Raw genomic sequence first — 16,632 nt, 5'->3', positions numbered from 1 at the left:
TTTTTTTAAAAAAAGAGGGAACATTGGAAAGTTCCACAGAAGGCAGAATAGTCTAGTGTGGTCATTCTCAAGCAGGTGATTTTTTCCCCCAATGGGACATTTAGAAATGTCTGCAGACATTTTTGGTTGTCACAGCTGGGGTGGGAGGTACTAGAGATCAGGAAGTGATGAACATCTTACAATGCAGAGGAGGCCCCACAACAGAGAATTATCTGGCCTAACATGTCAGAAGTACCAAGACTGAAAAACTCTTGTGTGGTGACTGGCGTCTCCTGAGTTAGACAACCCAGATCCTACCTGGTCCACCACTGTCTCTGTGATCTCGGGGACACTCCTGACCTCTGTAACCCAGGTCTCCACACACTCCGTGTACTGCTATCTCCAAACCCTGAGGGGTGGGGGGCTTGGGGGAGTCATACTTCCTGAAATATCAGACTACAGTCAGGGGTCAAATGAGTTTGCAGATTCGATAGACCATTAGAAAGTGTAGAGAGTAGAGTTATGAGTTGTTTCTTCTGGAGGGTGACATAAGTGCAGGACTGGTCTGAATAAGATACTGTGGCTTTAGGGTAACTGCCCCGGTTTGCCCAGGACTGAAGGGTTTCCTGGGACATGAGACTTTCAGTGCTGAACCTAGGAGAGCCCGGGGAAACCAGGACGATTGGCCTCCTACACGGGACAATGGTTTTATCAAGTAGAAACTTGGGAGTGGTGCATGCTGGCTTTGGGCAACATCTCTGTCTCTCGGAGCAGTTAAGAAGAGAACAAGGGAGAGCTTCTTGTAAGGAGACTCCCCCTTATTTTCTCTTCTGGAAGGTGGGGGTGGGGGGCCTCTTGTTTCAGTGAGCCAATAGGCAGTGACTTGTGGGCATGGGATAAAGGAAACTAAGGATACGAGGAACCCACCATATTCAGCGATCTTCTTACCCGCAGATACTTCTTTTTGGGAGACTGATTACCCCAGGATTGGCAATTTAAGTACTTTTGAGCCTTGATGATCCAAGGGGCAGGGCCCAGGTGTTCCCAAATAGAGATGCCTTTGGGCAAGAGGCCCAGACTCTCCGTGCGTGGCAGCTGCCCCTCTGTGCCTTCCTCTTTGCTGCCCGAAGGGCCTTTGATTTCTCCGACTTGGATTCTGTGCCAGGGGCTCTTCCCGCAGCTGCTGTGCAGAGAGCAGTCCCAGGGAGCGTTCCCTCCACTTGCTTTTCCCCCATCATGAGCGATGGTTTGTAGGCCATAGCGTCAGCGGTTCTCGTTTTCTGACTGATATCCAGGAATTCCTTTGAAGTCAGACCACACTGCTTCACAAAGAACTCTGGAATCCTCTGCCTCAGTTGTACTTGGAGGCTTTATCTGGAAAAACCCAGCAGGCCCCCACAGGAAGGAGTGTATGTGGGGGCACTGAAGCCCTGTGGATCGGCTGAGTAGGAAGAGTCAAGGAAGCCCTGGAATTGAGAAAGACAGGTGTTGAGACACTGGGCTCTTGTCGCCCCAGAGGTTTTCTGCTTCTCTTCTCCCCCTGAATATGTCCCCTTGATTTGGTGCAGCAGCTGTCCGTGTGCAGAGCTGCTTCCGACTGGTATGTAGCACCTGCCTCCTTGAAACAATGTCAGTTAAGTCCCCCAACCCTGCTTCCCCATTTGTCTCCAGCTCTAGGCACCAGGGCTACAAATGTGAGATGTCCCCAAACTCAAGGCATTTAGTGGTAATAAAAGAGACAGAAGAGTAAAGCAGCAAGTGAAATATGAGGTTGATAGCTCCTGTGCATGTGTGCACGGAGGAGGGGCAGGAGGCCAGGCTCCCTGGAGAGACATTTGAATTGGATTTTAATTGCCAAGAGCTCTTTTATTGCTCTCTAAATGTTCCTTTTTTGTTGCCTCCTGCTCTTGTTTCATGATGCAGTGTCTTTTCATTTCTCATTGATCTCTCTAGGGATGTTACAGATGGATTGTTTTTGAAGTTCTCTTCTGTATACTTTCTGTTTCCTCTAAATTGCTTGTTTTGGTTTTGGTCTTTCACATTAGATGTTTTCCCTAAATGTCTGCTGATCTTTAGCTGCCTACTCACATTTTCAAGTGAAGCACAGAGAAGCTGATTGGAAGTTCTGTGTCCACCGTGGCCTTCGCTATAGGGTGATCTGTCTGGGCGCTGTGTCCTTGAGGAAGCCCTATATCCATATTCCCAGGTCTTTTATCCTAGCTGGTCAGATTCCCCAGAGAAGGCTCTTCTGAACTTTTGGCTCTGTCTGGGGGCCGAGTGGTGAAGAGGCCTGGGCCGTCTCAACATTCAGTGTAGGGTTTCCGGCTGATCCGCCTGAGCCCGTCCGCGCTCGCGCTCGCTGAGAGCGGTCCTCCAGTCGTCCACCACGGTGGGGACGGACGGACTCTGGGAGTCTCACTGTTCTCGGGCTTTCAGTACTTTCTCTCGTTTTTAGCTCCGTCTTCATCCACCACCACCACTGTCTCTTCGGGCATCTGTGAGGGAAACCTGGCTGCTTCTTGGATTGCCCCGCTTTTGGTTGAGGATCCAGTCCGTCAGCTACTACTTGCTTCCGTGCTTCTCAGCTTCCGCTTTCATTGTTTTGTTTTCTTCAGTTTATACCTAAAAAATAATAATTATAATAAAAGCTCTTTCTATTATTTTATTGTGGCTTGTGGAGGAAGCAGAGCTGAAGGCATGAATTCAGTGTCTCGTTTTTCGAAGTGGTGTGCATCCTCTTCACAGACCTGCCAGTTTACAGTTCCGGGTTTTCCCTTGTCGGCATTTGACTCACTGTGTCTGCTTCTCTGGGTGCTAGCTTGGCTCTCCCGTTTCTGTTTCCTATTCCAAATTGCTTCGACATCACTTATTCAAGCTTCAGCCTCTGGATACCTCAGTGTGCCTTGAGCTGGAGGACACTGGTAGTGCTTCTCCTGTATTTCCGCAGAGAGAGATCCAGGGTCATTGCGTCACTTGAGCGACCACATTGATTGTAAACCCACCGCTGTGTACATGATACGCTTCCCAACTGTGGAGAAGAAAACACAAAAGAAGCGGTGCTTACCCTTGAGAATTTATAGTTTCTTAGATGAGGTAGTGTTTTACTCTTTTAAAGAGAGTTCTGTAGGTGAAAGGAGCACTATAAATTATTGCTCTTTATCACTTCATCTGTTGTCTGTTGGCACTATTCTTTTGAGCTCCTTGTTGTCTCTCATGTCCGTTCATAGCGTTACCTCTTCATCACGCACCTTCTTGAAATAGAAAATCACTTTCTTAAAAATCATTCACTGGGGCCGGCCCGGTGGCGCAGCAGTTAAGTTTGCACGTTCCGCTTCTCGGTGGCCCGGGGTTCACCAGTTCAGATCCTGGGTGTGCACATGGCACTGCTTGGCAAGCCATGCTGTGGTAGGCGTCCCATGTATAAAATAGAGGAAGATGGGCACAGATGTTAGCTCAGGGCCAGTCTTCCTCAGCAAAAAGAGGAGGATTGGCAGTAGTTAGCTCAGGGCTAATCTTCCTCAAAAAAAAAAAAAATCATTCACTTTTATAACTGTTTACTGGAGCTTTTGACTCCCTTGGTCACCTTCAGGTGAATGTCTACCTTCTTCAGCCAGGGTAGCAGATGCTTCTTTCTCCCTTAGTCAGTCTGGAAAGCTGGAGAACTGTTTAAATTACTTAGAAAGGTTTCTAACGCTGTTGGTTGTTAAATATCACTGTTCCTATGTAGGGAATACACAGAGGAGATCTTATACTTATGGAAAATGATGTCAGGTTCAGGATAACGTGAAACTGATTTAAAACATCCTGCACCCAAAAGGAGACATAATTGAAACTCTCATCTACTTTGGTTTTGTCATGTCCCAATATTCTTTATTCCTTCCTCCCCCACCAGCTGGTCCTAAGGGCTGAGTATACCCACAGAGTCCTCTAACCCAGGATTTCTCAACCTCAGCACCATTGATGTTTGGGGCCAGATAATTCTCTGTAGTGGGTGCTGACCTGTGTGTAGGATGTTTAGCAGCATCCCTGGCTTCTACCCACCAGATGCCAGTAGCAAGCTCCAAGTTGTGACCATCAAAAATGTTTCCAGACATTGCCACATGTGCCCTGGGGGTCAAATTAACCCCCAGTTGAGACCACTGCTCTAAGTCCAGTCCATAAAAGAAAGGAGTTTCTCTTTTTGAGCCTCTCTTGACTGAAACTCACCTTTCCTCCCAACTAATCCCGCTCTGGGCCTGTGCAGAGGACAGACACTGGTGCTTGGTGGCTGAGAGTGTGGACCTTGGAGTCTGATAAACCTGGGTTTGAATCCTGATTCTGCCATTTACTAGCTGTATGACCTTGGGTATGACGGTTAATCTCTTTGAGCCTCAGTTTCCTCATCTTTAAAAGTGGAAATAGCAACATGCCTATATGGAGCTGCTGTGAGGACTAAAGGAGGTGCTGTGTGAAGCCCTGACACAGCCTGCAGGAAGTGATTATTGTCGCTCAGTCCCCCAGACACCCCCAATGCCTGCACTCTCTAATCCTCCCTCTCAAAGAAATGCTGTGGCATCAAGATGCCAGCGCTCTTGAACTTCAGCTCGCTTGGTTTGTTACCAAGCATTTTTCATTCTCAGGTAGGAGCTGGAGGTGCCCTGGGTGGGAACAGAAAGCTCCAGCAGGGGAGAGCCGGCCCTTGTGGCTGGAAGTAGTGCGCTGGGGAGGACTGGAGACAGACGCAGCTTCCGGGCTTCCCGGCCTCCGCCTTGAGAGAAGGGGTTGAGTCCCAGACAGTTGCTTCGATGGGAGATTGGAGGATTGTATCCCTCTCCTTTTGTACTACTCCCTCCCTGTGGCCACTCCAGTTTCACTTGCTGTGGATTGTCCTCCTTCTCAGGCTCTTCCCTGAATTGTTGTGCAGGTTCACAGTCTTCATAGTGTTGTTCTAGATCACAGGATTGCTACAAGGTGAAATCAGAAAATGCATGTGTGGCACTTGCCACAAAGCCAGGGTTCCACCACGTGCTCAGTGAGTGGCATCTGCCCTTCTTTGCCGCTGCTGTTCCAGTCGCTGTGAGAGAAGGCGTCTGATGTGCACAGAGCAGACCAGGCGGGCCCCAGAGTGCCCGGCCAGTAGGAAGAGCTTTGGGAGCCTTTCCTCTTCCCATTTTGTATCTGGCAGGTGCACAGAGTGTAGGCACCCCTCAGGCTGTGCTGCCCTCTTCAGGGTTCCTAACCAGCCCAGGAAGGCTTTGCTCTTGGGATCTGAGCGGTGGTGGGGTATCCTGTCTTTGATATTGTGAAGTGACTGAGCAATAGAAATTACTTGGCCAATATAAAAGAATAATGATTACAAATGTTAATAAACAGAAGTAGATGATACATGATGGAAGACATGAAGTCATTTTAATAATAAGACATGTTGGCTCAGTTCAAATACTGCTTTCCTGTGCTTTGCAGGGGTCTTAAATAGAATGTTTGCTGAACCAAACGCTTAGGAATTTTCCCCTTAAGAGTATGAGGACATTGCTTCCTGGGGGAGAGGTCCAGCTGAGTCTGTTAGTCTGTAAAGCAGAGAATTGACCCCCTTGGCTTGACCACTGGGGGTGGGGGTGGGGTGTGTCTTGCAGGTCATGAAGACATATCACATGTACAATGCCGACAGCATCAGTGCTCAGAGCAAGCTAAAGGAGGCGGAGAAGCAGGAGGAGAAGCAAATTGGCAAATCAGTAAAGCAGGAGGACCGGCAGACCCCACGCTCCCCCGACTCCACGTCCAACGTCCGCATTGAGGAGAAGCATGTCCGGAGGAGCTCAGTGAAGAAGATTGAGAAGATGAAGGAGAAGGTGCGTACTCTCGGCGCCGTCGGGTCGGGGAGCCGGGCTCCGGAAGTCAGGACTGATAGGAATTTTCCAGTAGGTGCCAGGAAGAGCAGAGCAAGGAAGCTCTGGGTTCCTTTAGTGCCTAATGACCAAAAGTGAGTCCTTGCTATCTACTGCAGAAGAAATCCTGGGTATGGGAAGAACTTGGCCATGTGGCTCCCAGTTTTTCACCTAGCAGATAAATCAGAAACCTAGCCACCTTTCTCGAGCCTGGAGGGGGACTGTAGACCTAGGGTTTGGCTTCACATGTCAGGTGTTCAGGGCAGATGTCGTGACACCTCCTTTGTGGGGGTGGTGCCAGGACGGAGAATGGTATTTGCAGATAGAACTAAATTGGGACACACATCCAAAGTAGGGAGCTCATTAACCTTTCCTGGATTGATCTACATTATGCCCTTGAATCTCATTAAACAGAATTAGAACCCAATTTAAGGCAGACGCACATAGGGAGTAGCAGCACAATTGTGGTTCTTGAATGTACTGTACTTTCATCTTTTAGAGAACAATCTCCCTTTTAAAAAAAAAAAGTAAAATTAACTTCTGTTCCCTTTTCAGCGCCAAGCCAAGTACACGGAGAATAAACTGAAGGCCATTAAAGCCCGGAATGAGTACTTACTGGCTTTGGAGGCAACCAACGCATCTGTCTTCAAGTACTACATCCACGACCTGTCCGACCTTATTGATGTAAGTGCTTAAAGCCGGAGGCCCAAGAGCCCCTCTTGCCTGGTTTCGGAGATCTGGTTAGGCGTTCTCCGGTCGTGCTGCTCAGCATCTCGGGGCATTTTGAGAACAGTTATGAAGGTGGTAGCCATGATCCATCAGGGCTCGCCAGGGCCCAGGGCCCAGGTGAAGCTCTGTACGCTCTATCTCATTCAGTCTTCACTGAAATCCTGAAGGAAAGAGGGCATTATTATCAATTTTACAGAGTAAAAATCAGAGAGTTTAGATGACTTGCCCAGAGTCAGGTAATAAGTGACAGGCAAAATTTGCATCCAGGTCTGGATACTAAAACCGTGCTCATAACTACTAGGTTCTTCTGGAAAGAAGAAATATTCCCAGGAAGTATTCGCTTCCATCAGCTACTTGCACACAGAAGGAGTGGCAAGAGCTCAAAGGTTAGAATGCGATGCCTCACCTTCACTAGTGCTTAACGTTCCTCGGCATTGGCTCGTTTGACTGTCATAGCACCCTTTTGTATTGGTATTACCGACCCCAGTTTGTAGATGAGGAATCTATGGGTCAAGAGGGTCCCTGCTTGAAGTCACAGTGCAAATTAGGGCCCTGGCCAGGAGGTATCCAGATGCCCCTGACGTCTGGCCTGTGCTTTTTGGTATGTGGTGCAAAGATGTTGAGAGAAGCAGGAGAGCAGGCACATGTGTTTTGCATGGGGCAGGCACAAGGGCTGAGCTTTCTGTCCTTGGCCTTTCGTCAGCTTTGCCCTTGTTTCTCTGGCATCTTCCCCTCAAACCTTCGAGTTGAGTCTTGCAATCCCCCTCACCTGCAGGCCCCAGTCTGACCCAGATCCTGAGCCGGTCCTGGCTGAAGCTGCATACATACACCCTTTCTCACCTCTCCCTCCTGTCGTCAGTGAGGGGTCTGGAGCCAGCTGACTCAGCATCAGCACCCCAGTCTCCAGGGCTTCAGGTGTCTCCCGGCTCGTCTCCTCTCTGAGCCCTGACATTTGCCTCTGGCTTCAGTGGGTGGCCAGACCTTGCATGCTTGCCTGCCTTGGTTTCTCCACGAACAAACCTCCCCCGCTTCACAACATCATGTGGGGTTCTGCTCTGAGATTCGTTGTTACATAACTGGGTAACATGGGGCTTCTCACTGAAATGTTTTGGAGTTCTGCTTGGTCTCCCCTCTCCCCCGCCTCTCTCTGGCAAATAAGGATTGGACTACATCATTGATGTGTAGATCTGACCTCACATCAGAGTTGCTTGGGGAACTTTTCAGAAATATGGCTTGCTGTCTCCCTCCAGCCGGGGATTTTTGATTCAGTAGGCTCCAGCCTCTTGATGCCCTCTGAGTCTCTGTCTCACTGGTAAGAGGAGCCCTGATCCGGTCCAGGCACCTCCCTGTCCTCTCTGCTGGTTGACGCCAACCTGAACATTGTCCTCCAGTGGAGGTCAGAGCCCTAAACAGGATCTCTTCTCCTCAGACGAGCAGTTCCTCACTGTTGGGAGAGAGGCCAGTTTTCAGCATGGGGAGGGAATCCATTCTTTCTTATGCTCCCTTACTACTATTTGTCTCACATTCAGTAAAAAATCAGACTGTGCAGGATGCTACACCTCTTTTTCTTTTTTTTTTTAGGAAGATTAGGCCTGAGCTAACTACTGGCACCATTCCTCCTCTTTTTGCTGAGGAAGACTGGCCCTGAGCTAACATCTGTGCCCATCTTCCTCTATTTTATACGTGGGACGCCTGCCACAGCATGGCTTGATGAGCGGTGCCGTGTCCGCACCCAGGATCCGAAACAGCGAACCCTGGGTTGCCGAAGCGGAACATGCGCACTTTAACTGCCCCGCCACGGGGCCAGCCCCAGCACACCTCTTTTGCTGGTTGGTCCTATTCTCTTTCTTTTGCCCCCAGGGAAGCTTGCCAGCTCCTTTCACTAAATGCTGACCTCAGGGGAAGAGAGAGACCACTGCTGTGTCAGTCACTGCCTTTACCATCCGTAGACCCTCCACCAGATGTGAGAAGGTGTTTTAAAATCAGTCAAGAAGCAAGTTATTTTGCACCTTATTCTCATCATTTGAAAAAAAAGTTTGGGGCTGGCCCAGCAGAGTAGTAGTTAAGTTCACATGTGCCACTTCGGTGGCCCAGGGTTCACAGGTTTGGATCTCCAGCACAGACCTACACACCGCTCTTTAAGCCATGCTGTGGCAGCATCCCACGTACAAGAGAGAGGAAGATTGGCACAAATGTTAGCTCAGCAACAGTCTTCCTCAAGCAAAAAGAGGAAGATTGGCAACAGATGTTAGCTCAGGGCCAATCTTACTCAAAAAAAAAAAAAGTATTTTAAGAGCCTGTGTTCACAGGCTGCCTTGTGAAGTGCCATGGAAAAGAAGTCTGCCAGCCTCCTTAGTACTCAGCCAGGGCGTGGCTCTAGGTTTCTGTGAGCAAGTCCACATTGGCAGCATTCTAAGCCACACAGATAGTAAAATTGCTCTTGTTTTATTTTGGTTTTTTGTTGTTTTTCTTGTTTTCGTTTTTCCTGAGGTGAAGACAGATTAATAACTCTTAAAAAAGAAAAAGGATGATAACATTATTCTGCTCTACAAATGTTGAGTAAATATTTGTTTGGGATGAGACTTTGTGCTCAACATGAGGAGTGCAAAAGGAATCAAATAGTCATTGCCCTGTAGGTGTTTGTACACATGCAGACAGGTGACCTCTACGTCTCTGGCTAACTGCAGCCCGGAAGGTGAGCACACGTCTCCAACACAGTGTTTTTCAGACCATAGGTCATGATCCCTTAGCGGAGTCATGAAATCACTTTTATGGGCTTGATTTATTTTTTTTAATGAATAAACTAGACTAGAATCGAACAGACTAGAACAGAATAGGAAAGAAAATAGCAGGGGGCATCACACTGTAGGGTTAAGCTTTATTTTGTGAAACTGTTGTTAAGTTTGTATACATTCTTGCACACTCATGGGGATGTGCCTGTGCGTGTGACTGTATAAGATATATTTCTCACTGTGAGTTGGAAGTCAGAAAAAGTGTGAGAGCCACTGCACTAGGAACAGAGGAAGGTCTTTTAGTCTCCTCCGTAAGCTCCTTGAGGCCAGGAGCAAAGTCTTCTCTTTGCCTTGATACATACATACACACACGTATAGTGCTTAATACATAGCTGAGCACTTGGTATGTTCATTGAAGGAAGAAAGGAATAGAAGGAGGAGGAAGAGGATGATTTTTCAAGCCAAAATTTTTTTGCTTTTGCTGCCTTTTAATACTATTTTAATTGGGATGTAACTTACATACAGTGTCTCAACTTTTATTAGTTTCAAGAGTGGTCGTAAATTCAGACACCCCTGTAACCCACATCTCTAGCAAGATATAGAAGATGTCCACCACCTCAGAAAGTTCCTTTTTTCTCTTCCTGGTCAATCCCCCGCCCAAGGCACCCACTGTGCCTTGATTTCTTTCACCATAGATTAGTTTTGCCTGTTGCAGAACTTCACAAAGGTGGGACTCATAGACAGTGTATACTTTTTGTACCTGGCTCCTTTTGCCCAGCATGATATTTTTGAGCTTCATCCATGTTATTGCACCTATCAGTAGTTTCTTCCTTTTTCTTGCTGATCTATGGAGTAAAAATGGCCAAAAGGACGCTTTGGGCAGTGAACCAACAGTTAGAGCAGAAGTGAGTGGGGAGCCTGGGTACCTTGGCATTCTGATCTTGACAGTATCCAGAACGTGCTTTAAGACACGGGACGAATCTTGTTCCAATCTATTGCCATCTGTGTTATGTAAACTCTTCTGCCTCCTTCCTGGTGGTGTTGGAGCTTAACGTGTGCTCAAGGTATTGCAGATAAGTGAGAATAAGTTATTTTTGTTGATGCCAGTACATTGACTTGTACAAGGACTAGCCTTTGACTTCTTTTTATAAGACAGTATAAGATTTAAACTTGGACTGTGGGAATCCACATGAGGCATCTGACACACACACCAGGAAAACCTTGACTTCAGTCCAAAAAGACATTCTGAGCAGACTTGATAGAGTCTAAGAACCGTGGGCTCGTTGGAATGTGACTTTCCTCCCCTGTGCTCCCGTGGCTCTCTCCATCCAGGAGCAGATGGATGAATGAAGAACAGGGCGTTATCCTCACGCGTAGCTGGAGTGTGTGAGTGCTCCGTACGTGGGGAGAAAATCTGTGACAGTGTGTGTACCCAAGTCGGGCGGGGGAGCTCGGCTTTCTCAGGAGGAAATTACATATAAAGGGCAGTTATTTTTCTCTTCTGTGTGGACTTGAAGAGGGGGTTAGGAAACACCCACATATTTTTTTAGGCCTTCTCTAGAGTCTGTGGGGGGGGATATCAGCTAGTAAAGGGTTAATGAGCTGTCAACTCAAGTCCTCACACATCTGGATGGGCTATCATTAAATTCTTATAAAAATTTGATTTCCCCTGAGAGAGTTTTCATCAAACATTTATATAACCCAGAAATGGCCAGGGGAGCCCGGCGTGGTCACAGAACTCATCGGAAGCCATGGAAAGCATACTTTGTCCCCATTGTGAGCAAAATGATGTTGTGCCTCTACTCACTGGGATTCTCCTGAGAACACGGATGGAATATTCAAATCTCGTTTACCTACCTTGCCAGAAATTGCTTCTTTGCTAAAGCTGCAGTTTCCAGCTGTTGGCCCTGCAGATCTGTGTCTAGCTAAGGCTCTAGAAAACCAATTCTCAGTCTCCGTGGTTGATGGAGGCGGGAAGGAGCCAGAGGGCACGTTGTGAGTCAGACCTCCCTCACTGGCACAGAGAAGCTATAGAAGAGCCCTGTCACAGAGGTAGTGAGCCAGCCCGAGAGAGCTCCCCGCCTGCCATAGCTGTACAGAGTAAGCACAGCAAAAGGCTTCAGGGGCCACATCTACCCACTTGACTTAGATCAGTGTTCAGCCCAAGTGGATTATTTCCTGACAGGCTACAATCTGTACTTCTGGCAGCAATTAATCAACTGATGTTTATTAAATGCCTGCTGTGAGCAAGGCCTAATGGTGAGGGACACAAAGAAGGAATGACACTGGCCCTGCCCGCCTTGAAGTTTGCCTTCTCGTTGGGGTGATATGAAATGGCGAGTCACAGAATAGAGAGTGTTCTGTGTCACATGGGGGCTGCAGATGAGTGTTGTTCTGAGTGGGCGTCAAGATCAATATATGCCAGGGGTGCAGGACTGGCTGGCTTCCCTGAGGCTGGGGATTTGGTTTGAATCTTGAAGATTGGGTCCAATTCTAACAAGTGAGAGGAGTGGGAGACGTTTCAAGCAGAGAGAATGCTGGCAGCTGGAGGGCAGAGGTCAATGGATTTGGGAATATTGATGATTGAGGTTTGGTAAGTGTCTGAGTGGGGCCAGATATATGTACATTTGTTGCCTGTTATCAGCCTCACAACAACCTCTGAGGCTGATGTTGTCTCCATCTGAGGCTCAGAGAGGTTAGGTAGCTTGCTCACAGTCACACAGCTGATTTGAGGCTACATTTTTCCAGTACTCGACCCTAAACAGACAGTATGTCATTGGATTAGAGCAGAAGAGTCTAAAGAAGATAGAGGGAGAGGATGTTAGGCAGTCAGACTGAAGACAGATTCCAGTTTGTTCTGGCTGTTAACCTTGCTTAACGTCACTAAGCCTCAGCTTTCTAGCCTGGAAAATTAAGATGATACCAACCTCATTGGGGTTGTTGTGAGGATTAAAATGTAGATGTACGCAAAGCACTTAGCGTGCTGCCTGGCGTATAGTGAGCACACTTAGTAAATAGGGGCATTTTTAAATTTCCAACCTGAGGACTTGCCTTTAGAAAAAAATGAGAGCTATTACAGTTTCTTCAGCAGGGGAGTGGCGTAATAAAAGCCTTATTTAGGACAGTAAGGTAGACAGCACTGGTATGAGATGGTAAGGATGGGAATTAGAGTAGAGGCAGTGAGAATGGAGAGGAATGGGGAGGTACCAAAAATATGTCAAGGTTCTGAGGAGCGCCCTGCCTCCCCCTCATTCTCTCCTGCACTGAAATCACACACGCACGCCCTTGCTCAGCCCTGTGGGCGGTGTGACTCTGTTCATTAGATTTACAGGCATAGGGTTCATCATCAGGGTCTACACGGAGCTAGTCAGGAAAGTTTACAGGTTCAAGGACAGCCTGGGTAGACCAGTATCTCCCGGGGAGGGGGCCCTGCACGTGCAGCCTCCCAATCAGCTGCTTTTGTCTAGCTTCCATTTGCTCTTCACTCCCAACTGAATTTAATGTCTCTCCATCCTCCGCCTGGAGTTAGGCTGTAACTGCTGTGCTTCCGCTGCAGCCAGGCACCTGCCAGAGCCTGTTGGCGCTGGACCCAGAGCCCCACCCGGCAGGCACTCTGTCGCTGAGCTTCTCGTCAGATGCTGGGAGGAGCAGGCTCGTCACGTGCTTTTGCTTCCCCAGTAGCGGCCGCTTCCAGTGTGCTCGTGATGAGGGAGAAAGCTGGGGGAAGAGTTAATTTGATGCCTGCTTATGGAATGAAATGGCACTGAGACAGACGGTCTTACTCTCTCCATGGGTTCTTCTCTGGCGTTTCTTCTCAGGTGCTGGATCTCAAAGCTGCTTAAGCAGTAGAGAGGAGAGTGGATGGCCGAGGAATTTGGATCTTTGCTTCCTTTGGGAGGGCTGGGGAGTATTGTCATAGAGTTAGGGAATGCCATGGCTAAGGAGAGCCGTAGGAATTACATTTAGTTCAAGTATTTTAGACGTTTTCTCTAGCAGAAGAATTCTTTCTTCAAACCAGACCTTACATAGAATCCCAATATATTAAATAGAAAACAGAGCAGAGCTGGTTTGGTTGAAGCAGGGCTAGGAGGCTCCAAGTCCTACTAGTTGGGCTGCTCTTTTACCCCCTTCTCGAGAGCAGCCTGAGCGGCGGCACGGAGCCTCAGCGTTCTGGTCTGCAGCTTGAAAACCGCTGACCTGGCCAAACGTGTTCATTTCAGAGTCGAGGAAACAGGTTCGAGGATGGGGAGTGGCTTTCCCGAGGTCGCTTGACTTCCCATGCCGGTGCTTTTTTTGTACTATTGCCTCTTTCACACCACTTTTTTTCCATCTTGCTTTAGAAAATCTGAATCCTTTACATGAGCTGAATTTTTTCAGTAAGACTTACATTTAGAAATTTTGAGTCTTACGAGTGCAGTGTCTCTAGGGCCAGGGCTTTAGTGCAGTAACCCTCCTCTGCAGCTGAGGCCTGGCCTAGAGCGTGGGGAGTTGGTGGGCGTGATGACCGCCAGTCAGCCCCTGTGCTCTTCTTCTCCCACCTAGAGTTCTGAGTTTGTGTAAATTAACTGCTCTTGTAGCACTTCTGATTTCTGGTCCCTGAATGCTGAAATGGTCTGGATGGGTTGGTATGTAGTGACTTAACCGCAGTAACCCCCAGGGAATGGCAGGCTGTATTTTTATTATTGAATTTTGTTACAATGGTGTCCCCAGAGAAACTCCAAAATAGAAGAGGATTCCCTTTAACTTTCAGCTCTTCTTGTAGTTACCGAATGGCATTACACAGCGCACAATGAAATCATTTCATTTTGTCCTAATGAGTCCTCTTCCTTCTAAGGAGTCTTCTTCCTTCCTTCCTAATGAGTCTCCTTCCTTCTTCCTTCTAACCACCTCATGGTCTTCTAGGGTGTGTTTAACCATTGAACTGAGAATCAAGAACTGAGAAACCTCACCCAGATCTTGGAAGTCAGAGTGTCAGCCTTCTTCTCGCTGCACAGCCAGTCTCATTGACTTGGTCAAATCTCCCTGGGGCTGCCCTCCCCTTTTCCCAAGCCTCGGGGCTGTCCATGGCTTGCTCACATGCCCTCTCGTTCCCACAGCAGTGTTGTGACTTGGGCTACCACGCTAGCTTGAACCGGGCGCTACGCACCTTCCTCTCTGCTGAGTTGAATCTGGAGCAGTCCAAACACGAGGGTCTGGACGCCATCGAGAATGCTGTAGAAAACCTGGATGCCACCAGTGACAAGCAGCGCCTCATGGAGATGTACAACAGTGTCTTCTGCCCACCTATGAAGTTTGAGTTCCAGCCCCACATGGGGGACATGGTGAGGCCCTCTTCCCATTCCCACGCTCTCCAAGGGGGTTGAGCTCACTTGGAGATTCACTGCACTGAGGCCGCGTGATTGTGGGAAGAGCGAGGCCTGGGGCTGGCTTCCTGTCAGGTGGGTGAAGTGTATTCCACTCATTCAGCAAACAGCTACTGAGTCCTGCTGTCTGCTAGGCTTGACCGCAGACGTTGGAGATTAGAGCCCTCAGGGAGCTTACAGTACAGTGAGTGGAGAGAAAGTTAGAAGCATGCATAGGGGCTCCCAAAGGGACCAGCAGGACCAAAGCAGGTGAAAAACAGCAAGTGTGTTCTAAAAACTGCTAACCAGTCAGTATGGTGAAAGGGAAAGTGGCAGTGGGAGTTGGGGGGGCCCTCCCAGTGGTAAGGCTAGAAGAAATGAAAGCTGAGATGGGGCCAGACACTAAGGGCTTTTGACGGGGGGGAGGGCCAAGCAGGTAACGATGTGATCTTCTGTCGTTTGGCAGAGTTCTGAAGGATCCTATTGTCTTGGGTTTAGAAGATTAAATGAGAGGTGCAATTTTGCTTGGGTATTCAACAGAAAGGAATGGGTACCTACAGAAAGGACAGGAGCTAAGGTGTCATCCTGAGGGCTGATGCTCGTTGCCCAGGAAGGGGAACATAAGCAGGGGGCCCTTGTTTGGACTTTTCGCCTTCAGTGACTGAAACCAGAAGGACCTAAATAAACTAAAGTGAGAGGAACAAGAGGCTCCTTGGTTTTCATTACTCTGAATCTTGTGGTTCCACTTCTGGTGGCTGTGCATACAAATCAGCGTCAGCCGTATTCCTGTGGGTAGGAGCCGCCATGTAACCTCATGGTTAAATCCGAAGGAGGATGTGTAGGCTTAGGTAACAGAGGAGCTCAGGATGGATCCTCAGGCATGGTTGGATTTAGGAATTTTATCAAGGATTTAGGGAATTTTATCAAGACTCAGTTCTTCTCTCTCTGCTCAAGATGCTGTGTGTTGGCTCCATTCTCAGATAGACTCTTAATCCCGTTGGGGCAAAGTGACTGTATTTCCAGCCTTATCTCCTTGTAGGTTGAAATCCAACAGAAAGATATTTGCTTTCCCTCCTAGAAGCCCCCACAAAATTCTCACTGTGTCTCCTTGGTCTGATTGGGTGACGTGCTTATCCCTGAGCCAGTCCCTGTGGCTGGGGATCTGCAGTTGGCTAATGGGCTTATGCCGAGGTCACATGCTCCATCCCTGAGTTGAGGAGAGCCCATCCAAAGCACAGGGGCCTGACTTCGGAGTAGGAGGTTCCCCCAGAGGGCAGTCAGACCAAAGTCACCAGAAGAAGGAGGGGCAGATGCTGGGTGACCAAAAAATAACAATGTCCTCTCACCAGGAATGGTACTTCCATTAGGGTTAGCGTCCAAACTCTCTTTGGAAAGCATTGCTCCAGAATGACAACTGTTCAGTGTACCAGAGGATTCACTGTCATCAATAGGCCACTATGGAGAGTGGGACATTTTTATCCTAAAGACAAAAATGTGAAGTTGATTTCTTTTCTCTCCTTCTTGGGGAAAACCAAACCATTTACAATTTGTTTCCATTGCTGTGGCTTAGGAAATGTCAGTGTCTGAACAGATGGGGAAGTGAGATGGCAGCATGTGCAATTAGAGTAGGGGGAAGGGGTGTCACCAAGCCCCAGGAAGTCCCATTCCTCACCTGCCCTGGCTTCTGGCGCAACTTGCCTTCCAAGCCCCTTCTCCAGCTGTCACTGAGATTCCTTCCCAAGAATCATTGGAACTTGGGGACCAGCTGAGTGGAGCAATACATTTTCTGGTGTTGACTGAGTTGCCTTCTGAGCCAAACAGCTTGTCTCTATAAAGGGGGAATCCAAATGCTGGGTGCTCAGGCCCCCTCCTCTCTCTGTCAGAGCCTCATTTCCATCCTCCAGAACACAGCTGGAATGCATTACCTTGCACCCCGGTAGAGAACCACTGCCAAAGCATGCATCAGCAGCTCTGCTGCTTCTTAAG

The 16,632-nt window shown here is 48.3% G+C and overlaps 1 protein-coding gene across 12 annotated transcripts in view; it reads left to right on the top strand.

Annotated features, from left to right (window-relative positions):
• Nucleotides 1–16,632, top strand: part of SRGAP2 (SLIT-ROBO Rho GTPase activating protein 2) — a 236,382-nt gene that overhangs the window by 164,888 nt on the left and 54,862 nt on the right. For 8 of the 12 annotated variants that reach the window (XM_014829094.3, XM_044758283.2, XM_044758282.2 and 5 more), the window contains 3 exons: nucleotides 5,592–5,807; nucleotides 6,399–6,527; nucleotides 14,401–14,625. In XM_014829094.3, the coding sequence (XP_014684580.1) occupies nucleotides 5,592–5,807; nucleotides 6,399–6,527; nucleotides 14,401–14,625 (570 nt within the window). The remainder of the gene's footprint in view (nucleotides 1–5,591; nucleotides 5,808–6,398; nucleotides 6,528–14,400; nucleotides 14,626–16,632) is intronic. The other 4 variants (XM_014829103.3, XM_070497096.1, XM_070497093.1 and 1 more) reach the window with 1 other exon arrangement.

This window comes from Equus asinus, chromosome 25 (assembly GCF_041296235.1).
Source record: "Equus asinus isolate D_3611 breed Donkey chromosome 25, EquAss-T2T_v2, whole genome shotgun sequence".
Lineage (NCBI taxonomy): Eukaryota > Metazoa > Chordata > Mammalia > Perissodactyla > Equidae > Equus > Equus asinus.
This window is presented reverse-complemented; position numbering and strand designations above follow the sequence as displayed.